The sequence below is a fragment of the Leptidea sinapis genome, chromosome 3, assembly GCF_905404315.1.
Source record: "Leptidea sinapis chromosome 3, ilLepSina1.1, whole genome shotgun sequence".
Lineage (NCBI taxonomy): Eukaryota > Metazoa > Arthropoda > Insecta > Lepidoptera > Pieridae > Leptidea > Leptidea sinapis.
Genome location: NC_066267.1, coordinates 12,363,503 through 12,383,985, shown reverse-complemented (window position 1 = coordinate 12,383,985; position 20,483 = coordinate 12,363,503). Strand labels below are relative to the sequence as shown.

The window sequence follows — 20,483 nt, the reverse complement described above, 5'->3', positions numbered from 1 at the left end:
GACGACTCTTGTCATCACCTTTTTTTACATAGATAATGCCAGATTTACACCAGACATATTTATAGGTTTTCCTTAGTTTTTGTTGGGCATTGTACAAGAGTACTTTATTACCATGCGTTAACGCTTCGCGTATATAGATTCGGCGTGTAGCCTGACCCTGTGGTAACGATGTCAAAATACTACCAGCGCAGCTCCATGTTTTTAGAAGAGTGTATCGATTGGGTACGCATTACGCTGGATTTGAGTTCAACTAGGATATGACCTGGTTGTGGACGATCCCTGTTGTGGTTTCTGCAGGCGTCTGGTAGCTACAATGTCAACCGCACTTACCCCCAGTTTATCAGCAACTTTGTTCACTACATCTTTAACGTCTTGGTTCGGAGTTTCCGGTATACCTGCTATCTCTAGAGTTCCAGCTAGCAACTTTTGTTCTACTTCATTGATATGTTGTTCGAGCACAGCAACTCTCAACTCGAGATTCTTGTTTTTATTTAGTAACTCCATGTTTTTATTTAAAAGGGATTTTATAGTACTTTCTTCTTTTCGTACTATATCTTCGAGATCCGCCACTTGGCCATTCATATGTTCGACAGCAATTGTTAGGTTGCCTACTTCTGCCTTGATGATCCTCTGTGTTTCGCGAGAGATACTCGCGATCAACTTTGTTTCGTTTAGCGCTGTGCAAGCGTGAACTTCTTGTCCTTCTTCTTCGTCAGAGCTGTCTTCTGGTGCCGCAAAGAAAGAGGTACGCCTAGAAGCGTTGCTTAGGCATTCTTGACAACTCCATTCCAGACCAGCCGAGTTCCGCAGAGCCGCCATCTGCTTGTTGGTAAGTTTAGAGCAGCTGGTTGTCATATGTACCGTTTTATTACATCTACTACATATGAGGCCCGGAGATTTCAAGGTGATGTTTTATTACATGTAGAACACTTTTTTGGAGCCATCTTAGAGATTACTATAGATTGAAGGTAGTTAAAAATTTCTCAAAAACAACTGTAAACACGACTGATACGTATGCACTATCGAACGCACCTGATGAACTTTTAATCAGTTTCCCTCTATGCACTAACGGGTTAGATCTTTTTTTACACTTAGTTCAATTATGTTCAACTAAAGTTTACAGTTTTGGCATCTGTTGTTATGGAGCATAGCTACTGGATATTTGGCTTCAGTGGTTTAAAAATGTTTTTGCAAAGATTGTATAAATGTATGAAAGTTTTCAATCCTGAGCCAAATTCTTATTATAATTACATTGCGGTGAGAGAATGATAGCCCGATAAAACGATTAGTGATTCTGAGTTTACCTTGGACGTAATAATACCTAGTAATAACCAACCTAGTACCTAATAGTAATTAGGTATTATTACGTCCATGGAGTTCGCCAGCCTAGCCTCTCTAAGAAAAAAAACGATTCACTCGATTGTATGAATCGTGCAGTCGTTGATAGATTGACAGATGACGGCTATAATTTTGTAAAAAGCGGAGGTGGCTGAAATCCACGACGTTTTAAGTAACTGTTCGCTTTCAAACTTATAATAATAATAATATAATTATATAATATAATACTTCGTCGCCTTTATTGTAATTACTATTTCAAACAATAATCAAAAAATTATATGTCAATTAATTAATCAATCAATCAATCAAAATCAATTGCACGTTTCCTACAAAACTAAATTTTTACTTAGGCAGTCCAGCCCTAGGTAGTCTTTACATCCTCTTTGTCATCTGAGTTCTGACCTTAGAATAAAAACGCTATTTCTAAGGTTCTGACAATTCACATTTTACATTGCACCTGAACGTACACAGAGAACGTTAAATTCTCTTTGATTGCACCTGGTTGATTTTATTAGTGGTTGTGAATGTGAATGTCTTGTGAATTATTGTGATTTGTGAATTTATTTTGCATTTGCAGGAACTAGAAGATTTGAGTGTAGTTGGATATATTTTAAATTGCAGTGATAATAATAAATGTAAATAGACAAGTTAATTCCTTCCTGATAACACAATAATGAACTAACGATCTTTTGCTTTTATATCGATATTTCATGACTTAGTGATTTAAAATCATCATGGTGCAGGAATACGTTTCTTCTGTGAGGGTTCACAAATACCCTTTTGAAATGGTTATGGCGGTAAGCAAGTATTCAATCAATATTATCAGAGTAATGAGAACAGAAAGACATTTTCACTTCATGTTATGAAAGACTTGTTTAGTAAATATGAGCAATTTAATTTGTAATTATTACTACTACCCTAGAATTACTACCTATTAGTAGTAATTCTAGGAAAACTTATATTTACTTAAATGATATTATCACATTTGAAAGTACTTATATGGTGGAAACATAAAATTGATCATTTGAGACATTTTTTAACCACTGCATCTTCTTAAAACAAGTTTTACTCATTTTCATTATCTATTGGTCAGTATGAATGTATTGATGCACTTCAGACAAAATAAATTTGAAGTCAGCCAACTGTTAACACCACATCTTTGCAATATTGTATAATATCTATGTTTACCATAATAATTATAGTATTTTTTGCATTTTCAAACAATCTGTTTAAGTTTACATTATGTGTATGAGACACAGGTGAAAAGACTGTCAAATTAATGTTTTTAGATGGCTATAGATTGGTGGTTAGCTTTACATTCAATTTTATTGATAAAATATGTCATTTTATGGTCTAAAATAGATTTATTTTTATTGGTTGAAAATATTAGTAAATATTATTTTTCCAATTGTTGTAAGCCTTCTTGAGAGTAAATTCCGCTAAGTTTTTTCTTCAAGCAGAATTTCTGGCAGAGTCTAGTGCCAGAACTCGTGAGGCCAGAACATCTCCTGAGGATGAGGATATTTTTAATCAATAATGTTTATTCTTTTATTGAATATTATGGTTAATTTTCACTATTAGTTAAATTTATTGGTTGTTAGTTATATCCATCATCTCCAGTCAAAATAGATGTTTAATCAGAATATCTGTTGGACAACCAACATCATAGAAATCCAATATTGTCCTTGCATTTTAATCCCACAAATTGAAATTGTAGCTGTGGGTGACATCAATGGTCTAAAGTCAGAATAGCTTTTGTTGGACACCATACATACATTTGTGAATAATTTCACATAGGCATATCAGTTGTCAAAATTGTTGTGTTGCAGATGTTTATAGTCACATGCCATCCATATTCTATCTTCAGTTGACCACACATCCATACAATGATAACCAGTACTCTGTGGATGTCTCTCTTGTAGTGGCTATCAGATGTCTGTGTGCATAGATTACCAGCTTTGAGTGTGTTTAAGGTTGTCAGCAGAGCATATTGGTATAAGATGTAGGTTTTTTTAGCATCCTACACTTGGAGTATAGTTTATCTCACTTTTAAAGATCACAGCTGCCTTTGCTGTTGTAGTGGCCATTGTGATACTATAGTATATGGATTTTTTTTTATAACAAGCTCTATGGTCCTGATAGCTGGCAGGTCACAGCAATGATTCAATGCATCAGTTAAACAGCAAGCATATCATAATCTGGGCTGTGGCCCTGAACACAGGATACAAACTGAAAAGCTCTAACAAGGAAATAAAACTGCATATGACCTGGCCCATATGTAAAGATAGAATCTTCTGGGCACTCTTTTGCATGTAACTTGACTCTTAACAGCAGTGAAAAGATAACAACGACCATCATGTGGTGTCAAAGCTTTGCCTAAAGTTCAATTCAGACTTTCTCTGTATTTCATCTTTCCTTTGTAGGCCAGATGGTATTTCTCCCATAATACTTAGAATGTGTACCCCTGAGTTGGCTACTCTACTTTTGGCGAACTGTTACTCAAAAGCCGTAGTGGCGAAATCATGGCAGATAGCTCCTGAGCTGTTAGCTTTATTGGGGATATTGGTTTCTCTATCTCTAAATGGTCTGCCAAGACTTCTTTTGATGAAGAGGATAGCCATCTTATCTGTCTTGGAAAGCCCTGCTGTTGATGATTGGTCAAGTGGCAGTTGCTGCCTCTTCTAGGAATTGCATTTATTTAATTGTATAAGCCATCCAGTAGTTGTTTTCAACATACTAAATCAGTAAATATGAGTAGAGGTTATTATATATTATTTATGAGTAGGAGTTTACTTACCACACTCGCACAGAATACCGGCGTGAAGTAGCGGCCTAGTGGGTATGTTTCGCATAGGTTAGTGTCGAGTACCGGAGGCCATTCCCCCCCGTCCTCTCCCCCCCCCCCAACAAAATATGAGAGCGGTATTTAAAGAGAAATTACCCCAGGAGGGTACCGGCTCTTGTAGAGCCGGAGAATCCCTCCCCGAGCATTCGCGCTCGGGCTGCCCCTCGTATTCTGGGGAGGGCACATCACCGCGTATGTCACAGGACAAACAGGGCAGCAACACCACGGCACCCCGCTCCACGCTAACTGTGGACTTTTGTAACATACGGGGAATTCACTCCAACTTACACGCCGTCCACCACCACCTTGAGACGGCGCAGCCGGCCTTGTGTTTCCTTACGGAGACGCAGATATCTCGACCTAGCGATACGTCATATTTAACGTACCCCGGGTACAAAATTGAGCATAATTTCATGCCTCATGCCGGGGTATGTGTGTACGTTAGGGAGGATATCTGCTGTCGCCGTCTCGGCAATTTTGAGGGTAGGGGCCTGTCTACTCTCTGGCTCCGCGTAGATTTAGAGGACCGCGTCTGCATCTATGCGTGTGTCTACAGGTCCCATAGTGGTAACGCAGAAACGGATCACCTCATGGGCTGCGTTCAAGCGGCATTTGATGACGTGCTTGCTCAGATCCCCTCCGCTGAAATCGTGGTCTTGGGTGATTTCAACGGGCACAATGCCGACTGGCTTGGATCACGTACCACAGACTACGCAGGGCGATCTGTGCATAATTTTGCATTGGCGTATGGTCTGTCCCAATTGGTTGAGTCGCCGACGCGGCTCCCGGATGTGGATAGCCACATGCCGTCCTTATTAGATCTTCTGCTGACTACACATCCCGATGGTTACCAGGTCTCTGTCGACGTCTCTCTCGGAACAGCCGACCATTGCCTGGTCAGGAGTGTAGTGCCTATCCGACGCCAACGTCGCAGACCACCAGCGACCCGCCGCGTTTGGCACTACAAGTCAGCAGATTGGGATAGGATGCGTTCCTTTTTTGCATCCTACCCTTGGGGCAGGGTTTGTTTCCCTTCGGATGATCCTAGTGTCTGCGCCGTTGCAGTAGCCGATGTGATACTGCAGGGCATGGATATTTTTATACCAAGCTCTGTAGTACCGATCGGTGGCAGATCACAGCCCTGGTTCGATGCGTCAGTTAAAGCAGCATCTGACTGCAAAAAACAGGCGTATCGAACTTGGGTTGCGGCGCTGGGCTCAAAGGATCCGAACTGCAAAGTTCTGAATAGGAAATATAACCGTGCCTCAGATTATTTAAGCGGCAAATCGCCCGTGCGAAATCGAAGCACGTCGTCAAAATTGGCGAGCAGCTTTCCAGTTACCCGACCGGAACACGCAAGTTCTGGTCGTTGTCGAAAGCTGCTCTTGGTAACTTTAACCAGCCGTCCATGCCGCCGTTGCACATGAGGAATGACACCCTGGCCCATACAGCAAAAGAGAAAGCCGATCTCCTGTGCACTCTTTTTGCCTCCAACTCGACTCTTGACGACAACGGAAAAACACCGCCGACCATCCCGCGGTGTCAGAGTTGCATGACTGAAGTACAGTTCCGACAGAAAACTGTTAAGCGAGCTCTGTTTTCGTTGGACGTCAGGAAGTCGAGCGGGCAGGATGGCATTTCTCCAATCGTGCTTAGAACGTGTGCCCCTGAGTTGACGCCGGTGCTAACGCGTTTATTCCGGCACTCTTATTCAAAAGACGTAGTCCCTGATTCATGGAAGTCAGGCCTTGTCCATCCGATCCCAAAAAAAGGAGACAGTTCGGATCCGGCAAACTACAGGCCTATTGCTATTACCTCCCTACTCTCCAAAATCATGGAGAGCATAATTAACCGCCAGCTCTTGGTATACCTTGAGGGTCACCAGTTGATCAACGACCGGCAGTACGGCTTTCGCCATGGTCGGTCGACTGGCGATCTTCTGGTATACCTAACACATAGATGGGCGGCGGCTATTGAAAGCAAGAGGGAAGGCCTGGCAGTTGGTCTGGATATAGCGAAGGCCTTTGATCGTGTATGGCACAAGGCGCTCCTCGCAAAACTTCCATCATTTGGGCTTCCTGAGAGCTTATGCAAGTGGACCTCCAGCTTCCTCACTGGGCGCAGCATAAAGGTCGTTATCGACGGTTATTGCTCGAATCCCAAGCCCGTGAACGCTGGAGTGCCCCAAGGCTGTGTGCTATCTCCCACGCTGTTTCTTCTGCATATCAATGATATGTTGGACACCGCCAACATGCATTGGTATGCAGACGACAGCACTGGTGATGCCGTATATACGGGCCATGCAGGTCTCTATCGGGAAAACGTCGACCAGTGCCGGGAGAAACTTGTGTCTTCTATCGAGTCCTCTCTCGAGAAGGTCGCGGAATGGGGTAAGTTGAACCTTGTCCAATTTAACCCCCAGAAGACTCAAGTTTGCGCGTTTACCACAAAAAAAACCCCATTTGCCGCATCACCGCTCTTCGAGAACACTTCCCTTAAAGCCTCGCCTAGTCTCGGAGTACTGGGTCTCGAAATCTCAAGCAATTGCCAATTCCGTGGCCATCTGGAGGGCAAAGCCAAACTGGCTTCAAAGAAACTGGGCGTCATAAATAGAGCACGGCAATACTTCAAGCCGGCCCACATTCTAGCGCTCTACAAAGCGCAGGTCCGGCGTCACATGGAGTATTGCTGTCATCTCTGGTCTGGCGCACCCCAGTATCAGCTCGATCCATTTGACCGCGTGCAACGCAGAGCAGCGCGATTTGTCGGGGACCCAGTACTCTGTGAACGGCTGGATCACTTGGCGTTGCGTAGAGACGTCGCTTCATTGTGTGTCTTCTACCGCATTTATCAAGGGGAGTGTTCTGAAGAGCTGTTTTACCTAATTCCTGCCGCCGAATTCCACCTTCGCACGACACGCCACAAGTTACGATATCATCCCCACCATCTGGATGTGTGGCGGTCCTCCACAGTGCGGTTTTCAAGGAGCTTTCTTCCTCGTACCACGAAGCTGTGGAATGAGCTTCCTTGTGCGGTGTTTCCGGGACGACACGACATGGGTACCTTCAAGAAAAGCGCGTACACCTTCCTTAAAGGCCGGCAACGCTCTTGTGATTCCTCTGGTGTTGCAGGAGAGTGTGGGCGACGGTGATCACTTAACACCAGGTGACCCGTACGCTCGTTTGTCCTCCTATTCCATAAAATAAAAAATAAAAAAAAAAGAGGAAAAAAAATCAATAAGTTATTAAGTTCACAGTACAGTAAAGTACATCCTCTCAAACACATTTTATTGTGTGTTTTCGACTGTTTTGTGTGACTTTGTTGATCACCAGAAATTTCTTACATGCACACAAAAATTTTGGACAGGATTTTTTCAATGCCCATAAACAAGGCTTATACATTACGACTTAAAAAATTCCATAAGATTATTAAAGTCTTCATATAAATGTGCACCTACTTTTTCACTGAATTCAGAGCTCCTCCACTTGTGTAATTTCCAACACGAGAACACTAATAGACTGGGCAATGCAACAAAATTCAATAATTGATATTTTAATGACTGTCTTATGCAAAATCGACATGCCTATATCATTAATTTCTTTGATATAATAGTAATTTAAAACAATAAAGGAATAAATTAAACAATATTCTTCAAATTACAAAGATCGCCTAGCAATTCACCCAAACTCATTGGCAGTGGAGTTTCTAACTTTACACCATCCAAAGAGACTCAAGTGAAATAGCTTAGTCGGATTGGACTTAAATTAAATGGAAGAAAGGTCGATTCGAACAACTGACAAAATCCTAGACGTCCAACACATCTGCTCATAGTTTGTGGATTGATTGCAGATATAAAAGAAAATAGTTATTTGTTCAACAAGTGAGCAAAGTTATTTTTTGCTGCGAGTGCTGACTTTAAATCACGCGAGTGATTCAATTCAGTTGGTGAGTAACTTAAAGGCACGAGACAAAAAAAATTTGCTCTCGTGTAAAACATACAACTTTTCACCTCGACTAGTGACAAAAGTGTTATAGGTTATAGTAAGAAAAACAATTAAGATAATATTTAACAATGTTTATTATAATTAATATCATTACTAGTATTTATTTTAAATACAAAGTCCTTAAAAAGGCAATAGTAAAATTTATAAATCTAAATTTCGATAAGTAACATATATATTTTTGTGACAATGAGATAATACGCTAGGCTAACATGAGTTTCGGAACGCACCGGATCGCATTGTTTACTTTTTTAACGCGGAGTGTTTCCCGGATGTATGGTCACGTGGGGTTCAATGTAATAATAATAGCCATATTATCTACATATTCAAATATCATTGAAAGTGAAACCGCTATCAACATAATTTGACTATTGACCTCGCTATCAGTTCCTTGTTGCTAAATGTTTCGATTCAGTTTGCTGTGGCGTCTTACAAATCATTATCTACGTTCGCGCGCTCGAACGTTCGTTCTAACCATAATCTTGAATTTACTAGCAATGCGTGACCAATTTTGATTTGTCTTTAAAAATACCAAACATTTAAGAAATGCGGGCCTCGAACCCGCGAGCTCTCGTTCCGTTCCGTGCGAGCGCTCTTCCACTGAGCCAACCGTTAGGTCGCGAGTTCCGAGTTCCGAGTTCGTTGCGAGTTCCGCATCGTTCATAAATTTTGTTTTGAAATTTAATTTGTGTACTTAATTTATCCCAGAAGTGAGGGTTATCACTTTATAAAATTACAAATTGTAAGAGCAACATGAATTGCATTATCAACTGTAAAGTAGATCCTGTAGATGAAGCTACAACCTGAGAGTTGAACAAAACATATCAAGATTTATGTACCTTATGTCACTCGAACGGTTGGCTCAGTGGAAGAGCGCCCGCACGGAACGCGGGTCCGAGTCCCGTATCATTCATAAATTTTGTTTTCAAATTTAATTTGTTTAATTAATCCCAGAAGTAAGGGTTTGTCTTTGTGTGCTTTAGCTAGTAGTTTAATATTAAAATACTAAAGAGCTAATTCCAAGCGTGGCTGATTGTTTACGACTTGTCAATCAAAATAGGTTACGAAATAACTGTCGGAATCATTGTTTGTATTTTTATAAGTACCTACTAAATAATTAATGCTTTACTTGAAATAATTGCTATAAGTACTAGAAATTATAGGTTTGATCACTTAAGGACGCGTTCTCAAAACAGAGAGGTATTGAATCGCACCACTACACTGACACCGCTCAAACACATACACGTACTTAAAGCTAATTGCGGGAATCAAATGAATTTGATACTTTAGCAAGTTTGAATTTTGTTTTTTTTTTAAATACCTATGTAATTTTGATAATTGGTTGATGTATTCGTTTAGTAGTTAAATGTTAGAACTTTAGATGGCAATTCTGTCGCATAACGTCGTGTACAGTAAACGCAGTGTACAGTGGCCGCCGCGCATAATTATGATTTCAACAATATGGATATCGTATCCGAGGTTCTCGAGGGTGCAGAGAACGAATTTAGGATCATTTTTGAAGTAAAACTTCTTTGCCCGCATGAGGGTAAAATTTTTAGAGGGTAAAAGTGTCACGAAAATGATGAACGTTTTTATCCAAGAAGAGGGGAGGGAGATTGAGTCTGATTGAGACAGAGTGAGAAAATGCGAATGTAGCATGAAGCAGGCGGTAACGCTATGAAGTAAAACAAATTAACTACTAGCGTTGTATCATGCAGGCTTAGCACGCAGCCGCGAGTAAGTAGAGCATCTTCCCTGCTAGCTTTGTATTGAGCAGGTTTAATGAGTAATAATAATTAGTAAAACATCTAATAATTTCTAATATTGACAAAAATCAATTGGTTTAGAGAACAGATTAGGATAATTATTAATATAAACGAGATTTAAAAATTGGATTTCACAAATAAGTTTCACTTCTGACATGTGTACTTTGTACGCACGCCATTTTTGTGTTGTCTGGTGCTTTGGACGTAGCTTCCCCCCTAAGGACACCTCTCCTACAAGTGGAGTTGAAAAAAATACTGGAGACTTACCTTGTGGGCTATCGTTGGATAGGTCTTTGAAAGTTAGATTCAGATTTGATACATGACATTTCCTTTGGCCTTTTGAAAATAATGCGGGATTAAGGAAGATATACGTTACATTTATGTAATAGCTTATACCTTATGATTACAATATCTATTGAAATTACTCTTCTTGACATAATATGGTGGTAATAATTGATAAGAAGGGTAGAGCTTCTTGTGGTTAAAAAGAGGATGAATTTTTTTTTGCATGTAGGGTATCATTAGATAGGTCTTTCAAAATTTTGAGATTTTTTAATTAGATTGGTAACGGAATGACCCCGAATTGACCCCGAAAACCATGAAAATTACACCCATGAAGAGAAGTTGGTAATTTTCATAGGCGCCATCTTAGATTTCGATTTTGACCCGACATTCGTTATTGTTGACCCCGAAAACCATGAAAATGACACCCATGAAGAGAAGTTGCTAAATTTCATAGGCGCCATCTTGGATTTTGACCCGATATTCGTTATTGTTTACCCCGAAAACCATGAAAATGACACCCATGAAGAGAAGTTGCTAAATTTCATAGGCGCCATCTTGGATTTCGATTTTGGGCCGATATTCGTTATTGTTGACCCCGAAAACGATGAAAATGACACCCATGAAGAGAGGTTGGTAAATTTCATAGGCGCCATCTTGGATTTCGATTTTGACCCGACGTCGATTTAATATAGACCTTATATTTAGAGATGAACTTAAAAATCACTTATTCTTCAAAAAAATACAGAAACATAATTTTTTGAAAATCTGACTGCTTACAAAATATGTAAAGTATCAAAGGCAGTATTGTAGAGCTTATAAAGAATATTCATGTTCGTACCGTAGCGACCTTTCCGAGTACGAGCTGCTGCTTACAACCGACGCAGTGTCTACCCACGACGGCGACCGAGCGCGGACTGACGTTGTGACTTGTGTCGATAGATCTTTCTGTGCAATGCGTACGGAGTGACAAAATTAAATGACCCTTAATACCACACTTTAAAGCTCATGCTCATCAGAAAAATATATGAATTTTAGACGATTCATTTATATTTTTTTCTGAGATTATTTATAACATATTCATAAATTTATTTCCCGTGTTTCTGAAAATATTATATCTGCATTCCTTACGTAATTTTTAAGAGACAAAATTATGTAAGTAGTAGCAGAAAACTGATCCTGAATGAAGCCCCATTTCGTCAATTTTGTGTGAAGAGGTAACGGATAATCGTTTTTACGACATAAGATATCAAAATTTCAAAGCAAAATTTTCCCGCTAATTGGAGATAAAGAAGTAATCTATTTGTGGCAATATTTAGTTTTGTTAGATTTAGTTTCATTTCATCACAAACTCTACCGAAAAATATCTTATTTTTGTCGGATTCGTAAACGCGTCCTTAAACTATGATGATGTCTTTACAAACATCTTTATTCTCGTCCGCGTGTTTTTATGATATTTAACATATAATGTAAGTACAAACCAAGTACTCAAAATACTATAAAAATACATCGCATAAGGTAAACTCTTTGATTAGCTGCAGCTTTTTTTATAAAAATAAGGGACGAGACGAGCAGGACGTTCAGCTAATTATAATTAATACGCCCTACCCATTACAATGCAGTGCCGCTCAGGATTCTTGAAAAACCCAAAAATTCTGAGCGGCACTACAATCGCGCTCGTCAACTTGAGACATAAGATGTTAAGTCTTATTTGCAAGCTTAGATGGAAGGGGCACTCAATGTGTGTTAATCGCTTTTGTCGTTGGCTGGGCGATCGACAAAAAAGATAAGTTGAAATGACGTCCAAAAAACGTAGAAGCTTGTTCCAGAAACCGCTACAGGAATTCAGCTAAAAATATAATTATATTTTCGTCGCTGCTTACGAGTGTCTCGGTGCGCTAAAAGAGTAAATAAATTTGTTGTAGATGTCATTTACTCCACTTTGTATACTCTCGGGTCATTGCCTCTTACTATGACGAAGTAGCGACCGACCGATCGACCGGCCGATCGAACAATTATTATACGGCCGCTCCCAATATAAAATCTAAAGATAGTGATAAATTACTACTATTACTCTACTGTCAGTAATTATCTGTCAATAATCTGAAGCTGTCCCAATATACCCGATAAGTAGTTCTTATCGCCTTATATTGGGACGCGTGAATTGCAATTTCTATAGAAACTTCTATCGCTGGTAAGCTATACGTCCTCCCATTGGCAGACAGCGTGTACGGATAAGGTGAGTTGCCGTCATTAAGTTTATTGGGACAGATAATTCAACGATAGTTACGATTATTATCTCAAGTAGGCCACAACCGGAGATAGATTGAATATTGGGAACGGCCCATAATCAATGAAAACAGATGTTTCGTTCCAGTTTTGAACTAAGAATTTATTTCAACATGCAGAAAATACTCCAATTTACCAATTAGTGTTAAACCAAAACGCACGAAAAACGGAAAGAATCTAGAGTTGCTTATAACCGACTTACATAATAGTTAAAATAAGCTTTAGTCCTTGGATTAAGCATTGGTCTCCGTTGCGCTCCAACTAGATACCGCAGGCGTAGTGGGCGTACTCGAGCGAGTCTCGAACAATGTGTGACGTTGACGTGCCACATGTTCTGTTAAACTTTGCTAATAATTGAAACTAAAATGCCGGGTTGCGCGGTAAAACTTTGATAAAATAATACAAGAAATAAGAAAGACACTGGGATCACATATCATCAGTAATTATTTTGTATTTTAACACGAAGCGTATGTTGAAAGATTGAGTTGAGTGTCAAGATGCCACGCACACAAGCATCTAATAGTTGCCGTAATAAAAAGCTATTGTTCTTAGGTAGTGCGGTATCTAGATGGAGCGCATCGGAGACCAATCCTTAATCTATGTTAGTCATGGAATACGGTTCGTGGTTCGAACCCCACCCGCTACGTACTTTGTACTCACGTACCTACGTTTTTCCGATTTTCCGAGTTCATATTAGGTATGTTCGTTTATTCGACGCCCTTAGGATGAATGAAAACCTTGTCGGGAAACCAACACACAGCCTGCACCAGAGATAATTTGAATATTGAATTTATATATAAAGTGTATGATATGACATGCTTGCACTGACGCACAGGCTTACGTCGAGTAGCGGATAAATAGCCGTTAGAATAATAATATCTTTTGGCATTTGGCCTCTCCGACTATTTTAAATTTACCAAGGATTCAATGCCATCGTATTTTGTGTGATAACAGCAACACCAAACATTAAAAAAAATATATTTTACTCCTCATTTGCCTAATACGGCAATTGATTGATTAATTTAATTCCATACATAATTATTTAAAAAGAATATATAACAGCCATTGCAAAATGCTCTCGTTTTATTAAAAAGAGTGGGGCTTTGAGTTTCTTGTACGTTCTTCTCACGAGCTATAGTTTTCCGATTGATATTTTGATATATTTGAATGAAGTATATTTGACTTTGACTTTGATTTGCATATATAAGTATACTAACTACTACTTCGTAATATAATAAGTAAGTAACAAAGAAATACAAGTATAACTATTGCCTTCGGAAGAGTCTTCGCAAAAGAGTCTTGACAAAGCTTAAAATTCAAATAATTAAACTGTAAAAATATTTCATGTCTGAGATTCGATCCTCGACCTCGCGGTGTATCAGCTTCGCAATCACAATGATTCAACCACTGGTCCAATGATCATTAAGTTGAAATAGCCGAACTATTATTAGTTAGAAGTATAAAATATCTTTCATCCATAATTTCAACGTCAGTCTTACGAATTTTCGATCAGGCCACGTGTCCTGACCCGAGTTTAACATTTTATACCCATCCCATGATAAGCCAACGCCGCTGAACAAGGTTTTACTTCAAAAATACAGTCGAATTGAGAACCTCACCATCATTATGAAGTTGGTTTAAATCATTTCAAAATCAGTTCAAATCATAGCGCTTTTGTTAAGAAAACTCACAAAATTTTGATTCCGCAATATAACGCCTACTTCAAACATATTTTCTTTATTTTACTCTGTCCTGCACACTGCTTCTTAGCTTATGCTTAGCTTTATCGTTGTTAAAAATATTCTGCACAAACTACAAATAATATAATTTTTTCTCGGGTACTAACAATTATAAATCACATATATATTAAATATCTTTGAAGGTAATTTAAAGTTTTCAATTCAATATTTTTCTAATTGCCTAAGTGGTATTGCAGGAGTTAGTAATGAATGATGATCGCTGTTGTCTGTTAGTAATGAATGGTATAACAAAACAAGAGTTGAGTTATTCGAGTAAGTTTTCCTGATCTGACATTCTTGTGGAGCTCGACCTTGCAGACGAGTGTTCGCGTGCACGACGTGATTATGTACTGGAGTAACCTGTTGCTAAATGTGGCACTAATTCTTGTAAATTGTTCTAACTACATGATCACGTACCATATTATGTATATCTATTATTTGTACCGCGGAACGGTCTGTCCGTCTGAGGCAAGGGCAGGTATGTCTTCTCTAGTCAGTTAAGGTGCGATATTATCTAGTCTTGCCAGAAATACTGATACAAAGAAATAAAAATTTTCTATTTCAAATAACACTCATTACTTTTACAGTGTGTTAGTTTAATCTAATATATAAAATTCTCGTGTCATGGTGTTAAACTTTGAACTCCTCCGAAACGGCTGTACCGATTCTCATGAAATTTTGAGTGCATATTGGGTAGGTCTGAGAATCGGACAACATCTATTTTTCACCCCCCTAAATGTTAAGGGTGGTCCACACGATTTTTTTTTAATTATTTTGACTTTTTTTTTTTAAATTTGTTTGATTATGAGTCAGCATAAAAATACATACAACTTCAAATTTTCACCCATCAAAGTCAAAGTCAAAGTTTTTATTTGCATAAACATGTTAGATTGATGTTACATAAATATTATAAAGTACATGTTTGCCACATTTATGACGTGCAAATTTTATAAAATACATTTCTAAATCATTAGTAACAATAATATCAATTTAACAAAAGATTAGTAGCAGTATTAGTATATAGTCAAGTTTTTAGTTGAAAATATTCGTCTAATGAATATAAGCAGTTTTTACTAAGGTATATTTTCAATTAAGATGAGAAATTCTCTTTTTATCTTTGGGATGTGATTATAGATTTTTTGTATGTGCATACATACAAAAACAGTTTCTCTGAAATAATGTAGTTCTACAGCAAGGTACTTGTAGTTTGGTGGGGTCCCTGGATGGGAAAAGAGAAGTGTTTTCCTGTTTACTGAATTCGCTAAAATTTTTTCGAACAAACATACAGCACTCAAATAATATATGTAAACAAAATTCAACAATTGTTAATAAGTTATATTTTTTAAATACGGGTCTGCAGCTTTCAAGGGGTCCTTTTCCCGCTGCAGCCCTCAAACATTTTTTTGCGCTATTAAGACTCTATTTATTACTGCTGAGTTACCCCATATTATGATACCGTACCTAATTATAGATTCTACGTAAGCGTGGTAAGCCGTTAAAGCCGCTTTTTCCGATATAGTTTTTTTTATTCTCCTTATTGCAAAAACAAACTTATTAAGACGTTTGCATAATGATTCAACGTGAGCTTTCCAATTACAATTATTATCCATTATTATGCCTAAGAATTTGGTATTTTCAACCTCATCAATTTTAATTTCATTGTATATTATGTTTCTAAGGGGTGGATAAATGGTATTATAATTTTTAAATTGCATAAGTTTTGTTATTTTCCAACCATTTGCCGATTTTCATGATTTCATCATTTATGAACGAGTCGTATTTTTGAGTTTATGTCAGGGATAATTATTGTAATGTCGTCAGCATATAACTCACACTTTTTTCTGTAATATTTGGTTGATATATAGTAGAAATAATAATGGTCCAAGTACACTGCCCTGAGGTACCCCGGCTTTAGTTTGATTCCAATTTGATTCATATCGTACTATATTTGATCTTCTGTCAATCTTTTCAATCTGGACACACTGTTGCCTATTTTTAATATAACTTTTTAAAGTTATATTAAAAAGCCATTTAAAAGTGATACCTCTAAGCCCATATAAATATCATTTGTTTATGAGAATTTCGAAGTCGACACAGTCAAAAGCTTGAGTTATATCTACGATCAACAGTTACTTTTGTATCGCGATTTTAATATCGGCAATACAACGTTTACTGGGTCAGCTAGTATATAAATATAAAACAATTTAAAATATAAAAAGCTTATTCGAAGTTGTCTCCATTGGCTGCAATACAGTCCTTTAAAAGTTAAGGCCAGTTATCAATAGAAGCACGTACTCTTTCCATGGGAAAATTCTTCACTTCCAATCGTACGGATTGTTTTAGGGACTCCATATTGCTGCGTTTAGAGCAAGCTGTACTCTCTAAAACTGACCATAAATCACAATCCAGCGGATTAAGATCCGGACTAGACGACGGCCAGTCTTCAGCTCTGATGAAGTCAGAAATGTTCGCTTCCAACCAAGACTTCGAGTCTTGCTCGAAGAACCAATCTTGATTATTGAACATGGTGTTGATAACGGGCTTTACTACCTTCTCAAGAATGGTATCTTGATACACTTGTGCCGATGTTTTGATATCTTTTTCACAAACGTATGGCTCAGTCACTTCTTCATAGCTTATACCCAACCAAACCATCACTGAAGTCGGATAGTGCACACGTTGCACTCAATCGACTCGTTGGGAAGCTGCCTTAGAGCTTTGAGCATAAATTTGGTTTGTTCGGTTTGTTAAAATGTTGCTCAGTTGTAAAACATTTCTCATCCGTAAACAAAAATTTTCTGTGACCTTCCTTTGCGTACCCTTTCAATCGTAGTTGATTCGATTTTACCACACTATTCTTAAAATAAAATATTCTACAATGTATTGGCGCCAAAATGAAAAAACTCAACAATCAAATAAAAACGACAGATTCCAAATTCAAATGTAATATTTTGTTTATTTTTAATTGTTACAGTATAAGTAGTGTGTTTTTATCAATATTGTGAGGATTTTTATAGGTTTATATGTGTATAATTGCAGGTTAGAAGTTTATATATGTAAGTCATCTGTCGTTGTTTTGAATGGGTACAAAATTTGATCGTGCTTGGTTTCGTGCCTGTGAACTTTGGAACAAGTGAACTTCCCAATCGAATATAGTTAAATATAACATATAAGTGCAAAAGTAAACAATACCTTACTAGAAATTATTAAATTCGTAAATATCATAACATGTTCTTCTATAACGTATGTTGAGTTTTCACCATGAGTTAGATAATTTTCCATGAAAGGATTAAATGTAATAGAAGTACATAAAGTTTTTATAAATAAAATATATTACTTTGCATTAGTACAATCAATGCTGAAAAGTAAAATTAACACGGTTTACGTGGACTGAACCTTGAAAGATACAAAAAATAACGTACGAGACATTTATAGTTCTTCTGTGAGGTACATATTATACTCATTTGAATATTAATTTCCGGAAAACTCGTAAAACTTATCTTTGTTGATAATGTTCGAGATACATATTAACATACAATTTTATTTTGCGTTTGCCTACAGCCATGCTTGCAAATACAGATAATATGAAGTGAAACAACGTTTAATGGTTAGTTATTATAATAATAATGTAGCTAACGAAAACTACAGCAATAAATGCTGTTTGATATAGAAAATAAAACGATAATACATAGTGGTTCAGCTAAATACCAGAACCGACTTCAACAGAGACGTTCAACCTTAGTGCATAGTCCCAAAAAGCCAGCACCGCATCCTTTGGTATTCCGCACATCCATGCTTGCAAATACAGATAATATAAAGTGATCCCTTATAAATTTCCTAGCGTGACAGCGCGTGTTAAGTAATGCGACTTAAGTTGGTGTCGATAACACACGTGAGGAGTCGTTCCGAAGCCGTGGCTAATCCGATTTGTACCTAACCCAATTTGTTACTTATGAGGATGGCTTTCAATGACGACAATTTAGAAAGATTTTCATAGACTCGCGACGTGTTAGCAATATTATAACATTCATTACTATACTATAATTCATTTTCAGCAGGAAGTTGCTTTTGAGAAATTTTATTCTGACATTCCAGTTTCTATCACAAGCACTCTTGTCTCCTCCACCAGTGTTGCAGAGTCACTTCTTCTGGAAAATGTTAAAGAATGCCAACAAACTTTCAATTTTAGTTTTGTTAGCCCTGGAGAAATAATTAAAACTTTTAAGTCTCTCGACATGAAAAAAACTGCTGATATATGGGGCATTTCTGTTAAAATAATAAGTTCAATATTTGATGTGATAGCGCCATATCTTGCAATAGTCTTTAATAATTGTATTAGTCGTGACGTGTTTCCTGACCTTCTGAAACATAGTAAAATAACACCAATATTTAAGTCGGGTTGCTCTTCTGACCCGAATAACTATCGTCCTGTGTCGGTTTTGCCGACCCTTAGTAAAATATATGAAAAAATAATTTTAAGCCAAATGCTTACTTACTTTAACTCTCATAAGTTACTTCATTTGAAACAATTTGGCTTTACTAGAGGACGTTCAACAACGGATGCAGGTGTTGAGCTAATCAAGAATATTTTTGATACATGGGAGGAATCGCAGAATGCACTTGGCATCTTCTGTGATTTATCTAAGGCTTTTGATTGTGTTCAACATTCAACGCTGGTCAGAAAGCTATACCACTATGGCATAAAAGGAACTGCGCTCGATCTTTTCAGATTCAGAGGTTCGACGTGAATGGCAAGAGATCTCCTGGGACTCTTCTCAGTATGGGGGTACCACAAGGGTCTATTCTTGGACCGTTCCTCTTCCTTATCTATATAAATGATCTTCCTAATCTTATAGCAAAAAAACATAAGGTAGTATTGTTTGCGGACGACACTTCACTGATTTTCAAAGTGAAAAGAAACCGAGCTATGTATGACGAAGTGAACGATATTTTATCTGACATCGTGTACTGGTTTAGCGCTAGTAACCTATTGTTAAATAGCAAGAAAAATAATATATTAAATTTGCCGTACCAAATGTCAAAAATGTAAATGCAAATGTTTTGTTAAACGGAGAGGTGATAGAACCGATGGAATCTGCTATATTTCTTAGCATAACTCTAAATTCCAAATTACAATGGGGCCCCCATATTGAAGAATTGGCGAACAGACTTAGTTCTGCAGCATACGCGATTAAAAAGATTAGACAATTAACTGACATAGATACGGCGCGACTAGTATACTTTAGTTATTTCCATAGTATTATGTCCTATGGTATATTGCTATGGGGCAACGCTGCCGATATTAATACAATATTTGTGCTGCAGAAGAGGGCTATTTGCGCTATTTATAACCTAGGTCCTAAAGAATCATTGAGAGCAAAATATAAAAGAAATTAACATCTTGTCTGTTGCTTTTCAATATATTCTTGATAATGTAATGTATGTTCATAGGCACATAAGTGAATTTGCCAGAAACTGTCATAACCATTATGTTAACACCACGAACAGACATAAACTTATGATGCCTACTACTCGGCTAAGTCGAGTTAGTAAGTCTTTTGTGGGGCGATGTATATGCTTTTACAACAAGGTCCCAGAAAATGTTCAAAACAAAAGTATAACGTTATTCAAAAGAATTGTTAAGAAACGTTTGTGTGGTAAAGGTTACTATAACATAAATGACTTTCTTAATGATACCACAGATTGGGAATGGAGTGACCGCCCTCAGGCTATTAAATAATAAGTTTAATTGTACAATATTACTTTGTAAACATATTTAATCGATGAAAAAAAAAGCCCGCTGAGTTTGTTGCGCCCGTTCTTCTCAGATCTGAGGCATTCATTTTGGAATGGGTGGTAGTTTTTGACTTTCAATAAGTGATGTCACATCCTATTTTGAATAAAAATATTTGAATTTGAATTTGAATACTTGATGTGTTAATAAGTGCTACCAACGTCAGGAACTGCCATAAGACATTTATTATTTGACATTTTAAGTTTTCGATATATGTTTGATTAGATTATATTAGACACTCCAATTAATTATAACCTTTTTTTAACTACTTACTGTGTTAGTACTGTTTTATATAATTACTAGCTGACCCGACAGACGTTCTGTATATAATGAATAAAATAATGTTTTTATATGAATTTGTCAATAATATATCATAACATCAAAAATTACTTCGTAAAATATGCACCCTGCTGTCGTAATGACATTGTT

The 20,483-nt window shown here is 37.5% G+C and overlaps 1 protein-coding gene across 1 annotated transcript in view; it reads left to right on the top strand.

Moving 5' to 3' along the window:
• Positions 1-1,809: 1,809 nt before the first annotated feature.
• LOC126979338 (protein real-time) overlaps positions 1,810-20,483 on the top strand; it is a 48,425-nt gene continuing 29,751 nt past the window's right edge. The window contains exon 1 of the mRNA XM_050828581.1: positions 1,810-2,135. Within this exon, the coding sequence (XP_050684538.1) occupies positions 2,073-2,135 (63 nt within the window). The 5' untranslated portion in view covers positions 1,810-2,072. The remainder of the gene's footprint in view (positions 2,136-20,483) is intronic.